This window comes from Lupinus angustifolius, chromosome LG02, assembly GCF_001865875.1.
Source record: "Lupinus angustifolius cultivar Tanjil chromosome LG02, LupAngTanjil_v1.0, whole genome shotgun sequence".
Classification (NCBI taxonomy): domain Eukaryota; kingdom Viridiplantae; phylum Streptophyta; class Magnoliopsida; order Fabales; family Fabaceae; genus Lupinus; species Lupinus angustifolius.
Window position 1 is genome coordinate 11266950 of NC_032010.1, and position 11669 is coordinate 11278618.

Here is an 11669-nt window from a genome sequence, read left to right on the forward strand (position 1 = left end):
GTTCATTAACATAAATTTAAAAGACTACATAGTATTTGTGAGTTATAGATATACATGTAGATAGAGAGGAAGCTAAACTTGAATCAAATACAATTTGACTTATTAGATTTATAATATGACTAGATTATATATATATACACACACACGAGAGTGACTCAAGTATGAACAACTCTCGCAAAAATTATAAAAATAGTGATTCAATATCTTACAAATATATATAGATGGTTAATATTAACGGTTACTTAATATTGAAATCTTCTTCAATGCTGGAATATGAGGGGGAAGATTATATTTATAAGTTTTTATTTTATTTTTATTCAATAATAAATAATTTTAACACTTAAAAAATGTAGTGGCATATGCATATCAATTATCTACCTAACTATTAGACTCTTGAAGTACTTTGGTGTCTTATTTTTTGTAGCACTTCATATAACATCAATTTTGATTGGTTGAAAAAATTATTTAAGTTAAAATTATAATTATTAAAAAATTTCTGGACAATCATACTTTTTGATACATAGAGTAATACAAAATAGTGGGACAGAAGATGTGCAGCTTAGACTCCCTAGCTACTGAAGGTATCTGAACTAGAAAAATATGGTTGTGTTATGATAGTATGAAAAAGTAGCTTTGTTGTTTTTCGAAAGTACTTTCATGATTTTGGTAAAGTAAACCTTTTCCGAGATTATTAATTCCGTTGAACATATTTACTTTCCATGTATTTGCTTTACCTTATTCAAACGAAAAAAATACTAAGATTTTCATTAATTGAATGAAATAAATAATTTGTTTTGTAGTTGAGTTTAATATAGATGTATAGGAATCTAAAGATTTATAAATAGAATCTATATTATCTATTATTTATTTAAATAAAAATAATTAAATATGAAAGACGAATAATGGAAATACATTGTAAAAAATAGGATTTAATATATATGCAGTGATGTTGTAACTGTTTTTTCACTATCCACATATTATCTATCATTCATATATTAATTATCATTGACTCTTAAATAAAAATAATATAAATTAATAGTAAATGATATATTGCAAGAATTAAAAACTTTATATTAACAATCCATAAATATTAAACTCAAAAAATATTACCTGTGTAAATGATTATGTTTGTTTTCTATCAGTTTATTAGGAAAAAAGGTGTTACATTACACATGTTACTGAAAGTGTGTTTAAAATTTTGACAGTTATTTCTTTTGAGATATTTTTATCATATTTTATTATTATATACAAATAAGATAATGGTTAGATGGAAATCTTTATTGCAAGTTTCAAATATACAAGCAAACAGTTGGAGGATATTTGAAGTGACAAAGTATTATCTTAAGTTAATTTATTTTTAATTTATGTTTATTTTATTATTTGTATTTATTATATTATTGTTTGCAATAATTTCTACTTATATAATAAATCATTTGGACTAACTTATATTTAATATTAATCATTTGATCAATCTTTATCATCTTAAACTTCTATATGGTACTTGAACTGTTTCACTCTCATGACATGTCTCTTGTTACTATCTCACTATTAAGGTGTTGAAAGTTTAGAACTTTGATTAGTTACAACACTTTGTCATTTCACTTTTTTTGTTTGTTAGAATTCATTCATTTTTTAAAACTTAATAATTTTAAATTTCATGTAGCAATCATCCAAATAAACTATAATCAAAATTATTTTGCTATAATCATCTAATAGAAATCATTTTTTTCTTTGTAAAAGTTTTTACTATAGTCATCTAATAGAATAATTGAAAGTGTTCAAATATGTAAGAAAAAGTAGAATATTATATAAATGAAGCCAACTGTATCGAACCAAAACTATTTATTTTGTGAAGAATTTTTAAATCAATTTTGAAACTTTGGAAGAAAAAATATAAAGTAGAAAATGAGCACTCTCTTTTGAGATTTTGTTACAAATAATAATTGTAATAGTTTGAATATATATATATTCCTTTCAACTTTTCATGTTTTTTGACTTTATCAATTTCGTCTTTAAAAAAATTAAAAATACTCAAAATGGTCCTAACAATTTTAAATGTGAATCAAATTAATCATTTAGCATATTTTATAACACATTATGAGAACTAATTTACTATCATTTAAAATTTTTGAGAACCATTCTGAGTTTTTCAATTCGAAAAATATGAAAGACTTAAATAAGTATTTACTCATTCATATATATATATATATATATATATATAGATATAGAAATTAATTACATACTTCTATATTTTAAAATTTATCAAATCTATTTCAAATGAGTCAAATCAATTTGGGAAAAGTTTAATTTGAAATTTCTTTATTATGAACAATTACTATATAATCAGTTATGATAAAAATCATAATTGCTAAGTTTCAAATATATAATGAAACCAATTGTTTTTTATAAGCGTAATGAAATCAAATTTTGTATTCCAATTTTGGAGATTTGCCAAAAAACATTTGATTTGTAAATTTTTCGAAATTGATTTTGGAAATTTTGCTAGAAAATCTAGACACATGCCACTCGCGTGTTGAGAATTCTCAAGTAGCTGTCTTTGTACACTAATTTCAGATTTCACTAACATTGTAGGTGTTGATTAATTTAAAAAAGTTACCCAAAAATTATTAAATTGGTAAATTGGATGCGTTACTTGTTGGTACGTTGAGGAGTGACTCCTCTGGAGTGATGAAAAGAAAAGTGACATTTTTATTTATATTTTAAGAATAAAAATATAATTTTATTTAAAAATATATATAAATTAATATATGTTATTTTTCCTTTACTTTTTTATAGCATATCTCTATCCATTAGTGGAGAGGAGTCTCAAAAATCAAAATTGAGACTAGTTTTTGGTATACTTTATTATTTCTTTATTTCTAAAATAACATGTTATGAAAATATATAAATTGCCAATTACCCTCTCTACAATGTGTGCATTATATGCAATAACTACTAATGTTTGTATCATAAACCCCATACTTTTCTTCTATCAACTTCATACACCTTCCTCTCTTTCTAACCCTCTCTCTTTTGGGTTCCCTTTACAACAAACGCAATGGGCAAAGCAAGTTATTGGGCTCTTCAATCCTTTCTTATTTTCTCATTCTTTGTGGCTGGAATTCATGGAAATAAACAAACTCAAGCTCTTCAAAAGTTGTACAAGTTAAAATACAAAGCAAATTCACAAATTGATAGGAGTTACTTTAAAGCACAAGAGCTTGTGGGTGATCTCATTATTGATTCTAATAAGGGTCTTAAAGAGAAAGACAAGATTGATAAGCTTCCAGGGCAGCCACCTGTGAATTTCTCTCAATATGGAGGGTATGTCACAGTGGATACATCGGCAGGGCGTGCATTTTACTATTACTTTGTGGAATCTCAACATTCTAAAGAAACAGTGCCTCTTCTTCTTTGGCTAAATGGAGGTAAGACCACCTTTTATTAAATCTAAATCCTCTTTTCAGTGAGTAAAGATACTCTCCCCTAGAGAGAAATGTTATAAAAAACAAGCAAAAATGATATACATGCAATGATATTTTTATTATTTTATTTAGAGTAAATTATACTGACACCCTTGAGTTTTAGTTAAATTACATAAATCACCTCTCACTTTTCTATACCTACATAAACCCCTCATTTTTTATACTTTCATTACACTGACCACCTCTGCATGAGAAATAAGTGTAATTTTGTGAACAAAAAATGTGATAAATGCAATTAAGTTAAACAAAACATGATATATTGTGGAGACAAGTCCAAATAATATATGAGTCGATACCTCTTTATTATTTTTGGGTTCCTTACGATATAGTATAAGATCAATTTAAACAATATCTTTTTAGAATTGTTGATGCATTTTGTAACAAAAAATAATAAAGATACATTAATTTATATATTATTTGGATTTTTCCTCACAATATACCATGTTTTGTTTAACTTAATTGCATTTATCACATTTTTTGTTTAAAAGATTACACTTATTACTCATGTAAGAGTGGTCAGTGTAATGAAAGTATCAAAACTAGGGGAGGTTTGTGTAGGTATAGAAATGTGAGAGATAATTAATATAATTTCACTAATAGGAAGTGTCACTGTAATTAACTATTTTATTTATAATAAGATGATACTTTTAGTCTTAAAAACAAAGTAATAACAGAAACTTTGTGATGAGAATAATCCTTATTCCTTTTCCATGGGAAGAAAATGCATCTTGTCATTTAATATGAAGTATTGTGCACTCAAAACATGAATGTTATTTTTTCATTTTAATTTAGATGGCAACACCTTGCCATTCACACATAGGCCCATCTACAAATTGAGGTTTCTTATTTTTTCTTTTGAATTAACTCATTTTCACATTATGAAGCATATTATCACTAGAGATATAGAAAGTTAAAATTAGGAATAGGTCACAATAACTCAATTGTCTCAAAATAAAAATAATAAATTTGAGTCATACATAGAAAAGTAGTATACATTTTCTTTTAATTTTGATCATTTAAATAAGATTCATTATTCTATATTATTTACAATGTTATGAAACCCGAGCCATACATTAAATTGAAAGATGTCTCATATTAAATTTAGTCAAATTAAATGGTTAAATTGTCCGGTCAGACTGAATGATTTTATATATATATAATAATTATATATAAATATATAATCATATATAAACACAAAATGTTACATAATTAATAATTATGTATAATTATATTGAAATAATAGCTCTTCACCTTTTTTGGACAAAAAAATAAAACATTTAAGTAGTATTCAGTTTTTTAAATAAATAGTTCGATTTATTTTTGGGATTATTGCAATTTAACCAAGTTTAGCACGATCAGATCTAAATCTTTCTAGTTCAAAGCGTTCGAACCCTCACTCAATTAAGATTGCAAACCAAAAGTTTAGTCAGCGGTCAGACCAATTAGACAACTCTATCTGTTCCCGTACTCACAATATTGATTATTTGCTGTCATGATAATATTTATTCTTATTTGAGTCACTAGTGTCCTTATATGTTATTGATCATCACAGAGGACTAATCTCCTCTAGATTTATGCTAATCTTCCATATAATTACTTTTAAGAATTCAAACTTGTGTACATTTTTAAAAAATCGAGTCTGTTCGTCTTTCTTTACTTTCATTTCTCAATAATTTGTTTGTATACAATTTTCTTATGTTAGGGTAATTGTAATTCGTCTGGACCTGCCTACACTCACTGCCCTAGAACCATTATGAATTATGATTGGACATACAAGTCTTTGTAAATAAGAGTTGTTAAACAAACTGAGTCAGTATACAATTTTCTTATGTTAGGGTAATTGTAAAATATAAATATTTATTTAGAAAATATAATATGATAAATCCCGATATGATAATTTCTACAATATCTTATCCTTCCCCTAAAAAATACCTACAAAAAATTACAAATGTCCAACTAGAGTGTTTCAGGGAAACCATTTATTTGAGGATTCATTAACGTGTCTTTGTTTCGTATCAATATAATTTTGTTAATTTCTTTGTAGCTAATGTTTTCCTGCTCATAGTGATTATTAACTCGAATAGAACTACCTACAGTATAAGATAAATATGATTAATTGTTCATCAATGTTGATAATAATATTTTTAATTGACATTCTCAGGTCCTGGATGTTCATCTCTTGGCTATGGAGCAATGCAAGAAGTTGGACCCTTCAAAGTAAACAGTGATAGGAAAACACTTAACCAAAATATATATTCATGGAACAATGGTATTAGCTCAAATTGATTCTCTTTTCTTTTATACTAATATTACAAACAAAAACATTTTTTGTTTCTCACTTATGACTAATTTTGAATTTGAAGTTGCAAATGTTTTGTTCCTTGAGTCACCTGCTGGGACAGGATTTTCTTACTCGAATAGATCATCGGAATATGAAACAAGTGGGGATACGAAAACAGCAACAGATAATTATGTGTTCTTAGTGAATTGGTTGGAGAGGTTTCCCGAGTTTAAGAAAAGGGATTTCTACATAGTTGGAGAGAGCTATGCTGGGCATTTTGTTCCTCAACTTGCCCAAACTATTCTCCAACAGAACAAAAAGGCTAATAATACAATCATCAACCTCAAAGGAATAATGGTATGTGCCTCCATTCTCAAAAAATTTCCTCCTATATTGTTGGAAACAGATCATTATATTTGACGTGTTAATTATGCCCTAGAATATAAATGTTGGATATTATCTTAAAACAATTGTAGCCTAAGTTGATTAGGTTGTTACATATACTAGCTATTTTAAATTGCAGTCAAGTTGTAGTTACATTGTGTTTATTGTAATAATTGCATGAAAAATGCACTCAATGTAACTATAATAATGAATGTGATGTAGTTGCAGACACTTCTCTAAAACTACAATATTACACTTACAAAATATAATTTAAAGCATGTAAAATCTTTTCCCTTGTATATAATAGTTTACTTAGAGGATAAGTAGCCTATAAAGATATATGTATATTTTATTATGAATGTTCACCAGAGATAAGGTGGAAATAGGTCAGACTAGACTTTGCCTTAAACAGACCCAACCTATATAGCATATAGGAGTCTGGGCCTGACCTGTTAGTCTGTTTAAAAAAAATTCAAAGCCTAGGCCTGACCTGTTTAAAAACTTGGTATGACCTGATAGTCTGTTTAAAGACCTATTATATTATATGCTCGTGAAATAGACTACCATGTCTACATTTAATAGGCTTATAGGTTTATTTTTAGTTAGACCCATCTAATTCTAATAATTAAATTATATTTTTATATACATTTTTATATTAATATACATATATAATAATATTGTTTATATTAAAATAGTATAATTTCAACATGCTTATATAATATAACTAAATAAGTCGACCTATTAGGCTTAATAAGCCTTTTAGGTGGCCTAAAGCCTGACATATAAACTAAATAAGTTTTTTAATAAGCCTAAGCCTGACCTGTTTGTGAAAAAAATCTAACCTGACATAGCCTGTTATAGATTAGGTAATAGGTCCTTGATAAGCGGTCTAGCCTGTTTTCACCATTAACCATGATATTGGGTATAGTGCATCACCAAGACAACACTCATCAGAATGCTTTGTGATGCATATATATCCTAAATGGATCAAACCTGTATTTGTAGAGTGGTTTGATGAAGGTTATGTTTGAAGAAATAAGATTAACATTGAACAAGAAAAGGTAGTTAAGAAGAAAATGTGTTCCTAGTCTTATTAGGTAATTTAGTCTACCTATTGGGGACAAAATTTAGACTTAGTAATTGGCATCCAATAATTGAGTAATGGTTATTCTTAGTTATGAGATTAATGTTAATTATTAGTACCTCATCGGTTATAAGCTAGCTAGAGTACTTACATAGTGGTGACCATGTTATGTTATAAATATGATACTCTTTTGAATGACAACAATATTATTTTATTATAATTAAAATGATAAATGTGTCATAGTATTTTAGATTTCTTTTATCCTTACTAATTATGTTATATATATTATAATAAATGTAATAGTTGTAAATGTTAATTGTAATAATATATAACTAAATAATTGCGTAAGAGTTTAAAATTTATACACCAACTATAAAGATAAATCAATGGTGGTCAATAAAAGACAGTATCATTGTGAAATGGTATAATGATGACCATATTACAACCAAGATCAAATATCCTTATTCTTATTCTATTTTGTATCTCCGTCTAATTAGAAAGTCTTATTTCATTAAAAAAAATTATAAATATAGAAATTAATATTTTTTATTATTTTGTGAAGTTTTATTGGTTAAGAATATGATTTTATTGGGAGAAAGTATCCTTCTCCAAGTACAAGACAACACATATCAGCATGTCTAGTATATTATTATGAATTTATTGGGAGAATATACGAGCATGTCTAATATAATCCTTCCCGGGAGAGATGATTGAAGAATATGAATTTTTTTTTCATGCACAAATTAGTTCTTACCTGTATTTTTCGATTTTGGCTGATTTAATAACATGTATAATATAATTGTTATATACTACCGTGTATTATTAATAACTATGATTGTAAATTATAAATTGAAAGTGGGTTAAATTAAGAAGTTAATTTGAAATTTATTGAAGTGGAGAAAAATGACATAACCAAGACATGATACATGAGCATAGCCTTTCTCTATTTACATTATGCAGATTGGGAATGCACTTATCAATGATGAAACAGACATGAGAGGAATGTATGATTTTCTTGCTAGCCATGCAATCATCTCAGACCAAACAGCATATGATTTCAACAAATTTTGTAATAATTCATCTGATCCCAAAAATATACCAATTCAGTGCGACAAAGCACAAGACGAATTTAGCAAGGACACAGACGACATTGATCTCTCTAATATCTATGCTCCAAATTGCCAAAATGATGATGATCCCAACCTCACTGCCACAACCAAGATGAACTCTGTGAGATTAAATTCTAACTTTTCTCTTTTCTGTTTATTTTCTTTTATAAAGATCTCTTAATGAGGGCAAATTGATTTAAGTTTTCAACCAAGTGCTTATTTCTGTTGCCATTATTTCAATAAGTTAAAAAGAGCTTATTTTCATAATGTAACTACATTGAAATATATTTTTAAAAAACTTATATGAATGTGGTAATATATTCTTATAAAATATTTTCTTAAGTACAAACTAGTTTGCGATAAGCTCTTTCAATTGCCCTTTAATTGTATATTATAAAAAATAAAGGTGGTCCATTACACGAGATTTTTACTAGTGAAATTTTGGGAAAGTAGATGTACGTAGTGTTACTTTACAAATAAAAAATTGTTTCTAGAATTTAAATCATTATTACTTAACAACAATCTTTCCATTGTGTCAAGTTCGCCATCTATAAAATATAAAATGTAAGAGAAAATTTAGAATGGTTAATATTTTCAAAAATTACTATTGTATGAAACATAGATTTTGAGGGTAAGTGTTCGCATTACGGTAAGATTGATTACCATGAGTTTCATTGGATGATTATGAGTTTAAATCTTAGAAACAATATGAAACTAATGATATATATGTATATCTATCCTCCCCACACCATTAGAGTCTGGTCTACTATTAAGCACTTTATGAATTCATAGATTGAATGAAACTTAACTAGACTTGATTCATGACTTTTGTGTAACAGATTGTTAATGATCCGTGTAGTGATGATTACGTCCATACATATCTTAACCGAGGTGATGTTCAGGAGGCCTTACATGCAAACGTTACCAAGCTCAAATATGCATGGGAATCTTGCAGTTCCATACTTTTGTGGGTTGATAAATCTCCAACAGTCATTCCCCTTTTACAGGAATTCCTCAATAATGGACTCAGGGTTTGGATTTTTAGGTAAAATCTAAGTTTTATTTGAGAAAAATAGTTGCTTGCAATTGCATAAATATTCCTAATTAACATTGTATTTTTAATTGGCGTCATGGTTATATTGAATTTATCATATTAAGTGCAGAAAATTATGGGAAAAAGGGACTGGTGTGGTAGTGATTTCATTACGAAGACTTCCAAAACTGTAAATTATGACCGCAAGTACAATTGCTTAGTACAACTTAAAACATGTTTTTTTTCTTTTTTCTTTTGATAATAAACAAAATCTCCAATAATTCTTTAATCCCTTCTCATTCTTTCGTTGTGGTAGTTAATATTTAAATGTGCTGATGATTTAATTTGAGTATTAATCAATTTTATGATGCAGTGGTGATGTAGATGGAACGGTGCCTGTTACTTCAACAAAGTATTCCATTAAAGAGATGAATCTCTCGACTAAAACTGCTTGGCATCCATGGTATATCGATAGAGAGGTAATTTTTAGATTTTTACGTACACTATTGTTTTAAATTATAGTTACAATCAAAATTTTAGTTATATAGCATTTACTTCAATTATAAGAAATTACAAGAAAATATGATTGATGTGATAACAATTGTAATCATGATATTGTTGTGAAAACTCTTGAGACCGTGATATTGTAGATATAATTATAGTTGTGGAATACAATTTAAATAACTAAAAGTCTAAAACATAAAATTATTAAATATTTTCCCACTGCTTTCTAATTGCTGTAAGCCAATAAGCAGTTTTATATTCATTTTACATATAAGGAACTTGGTACAAATTGGAATATTTGAACACATAAACTACTGGTGTTGTTGAATATTATTAATCATGCTTTATATGAAAATAGAATTGCATGATCGAATTAAGTTTAGGCATATGCAGGTGGCAGGAGATTAAATTTATATTCAAATTTTATGTGACACAGGTAGGTGGCTATGCTCAAGTGTATAAGGGAGACCTAACTTTTGCCACAATAAGAGATGCTGGACATCAAGTACCTGCTTCCCAGCCAAAAAAAGCACTGTCTTTGATCCAACACTTCTTAAATGGAACTCAACTTCAAACTACTAAATGAATATCTGGTGTCTGTCATTACATTTTGAAGGTTCAACCTATAAAAGAAATTGAGGGCTTTAAATAAATTGTAATGGCAAAATAAAAATAAAGAACTCGTTTTCTAATGCTAACTGATAAATTGGTTGTTATTTGTAACCAAATGAGTTATCGCAAACAAGTATATAAGATTTTCGAATCCATAAGGACTTGCTTAATATTCTTTTAATTAGCAAATAATAAAATTTGGGTTGAAAAGGGTTTTGATTTAGTGAAAATATTAAAACTAAACTAATGTGAAAATAAGTTATTTGAAAATATTAAGTTGAGAGATGAAGAACATAGACATAGATTTTACTATTTGTCCTCTAGTATCTAATAATGACATTCATATATGGTAATTCTTATGATTTCTCCACCATCATTTCTTATTTATTTATCAGTTCATTGACTAAATATATTAATTCTCAATTCCTTGACAAATTAATCAACTAATCATAATAATATGGGTGTTAGAATGACTAGTTCAATTAATCCTATTCATAGACATCAATGTATTACTATTTGATATATTCTAGATCTAGTTTAAACATGAAAATTCTCAATACTCATTTTTAAACCCTAGATCATGCATTAGGTGAGCAAACCAAAACAAACATTAAGAATAAGAATAATCAAAGAAAAACAATGGAATAATATTAAACAATTAAATAGTCATGTTGGACACATCGAGTTCAAATAATTACATCTAACCTCACACAGAAGGATTTAGCTATTCATTCTCATAGAAGCTATAACCACCCGATTGGTTGACATTCTTCTTCTTTCCAAGCTTCCTAGAGTGGTTGTTATCTCAATTCTAATATTATCTCCTCTAAGTGGTGCTTAATAATGATCAGTGATGATGGGTGATGCCTTCAACCCATGTCTACCCTCCTATTTATACTAATTTTCCATATCTTTTCCTTATCTTCAAACATTATGTTTAGAATTAGGTGGTTGAACAATTATCTTCAAAAATTGCGATTAGAATTAGGTGGTTGAATCATTATCTTCAAAAATCATCATTAAAATTAGGTAATTGAATCATTATCATCAAAGATTCTGATTAGCATGAGGATCTCCTTTGACATCTTTTGCTCATTTTATCCTCTAATTACGTTAAATATCATAAAAACACATGTCATAGAATTTGGTGCAAAAATTTGACTCAATATATATTATG

The 11669-nt window shown here is 27.3% G+C and overlaps 1 protein-coding gene across 1 annotated transcript; it reads left to right on the forward strand.

The window, feature by feature from the left end:
- On the forward strand, positions 3006-10495 carry LOC109335743 (serine carboxypeptidase-like 40). The gene is made up of 7 exons (XM_019571914.1): positions 3006-3428; positions 5647-5754; positions 5849-6123; positions 8195-8464; positions 9183-9388; positions 9750-9855; positions 10317-10495. Exons 1-7 carry the CDS (start codon positions 3059-3061, stop codon positions 10464-10466), a joined length of 1485 nt encoding a protein of 494 aa, XP_019427459.1. The 5' UTR covers positions 3006-3058; the 3' UTR covers positions 10467-10495.

Bases quoted from the DNA above. Each gene is read 5' to 3' on its own strand.
- LOC109335743 (XM_019571914.1), top strand. From the start codon at position 3,059: ATGGGCAAAGCAAGTTATTGGGCTCTTCAATCCTTTCTTATTTTCTCA. The intron at 3,429-5,646 runs GTAAGACCACCT...TGACATTCTCAG, and splicing joins TCTTCTTTGGCTAAATGGAG to GTCCTGGATGTTCATCTCTT. The intron at 6,124-8,194 runs GTATGTGCCTCC...TACATTATGCAG, and splicing joins TCAACCTCAAAGGAATAATG to ATTGGGAATGCACTTATCAA.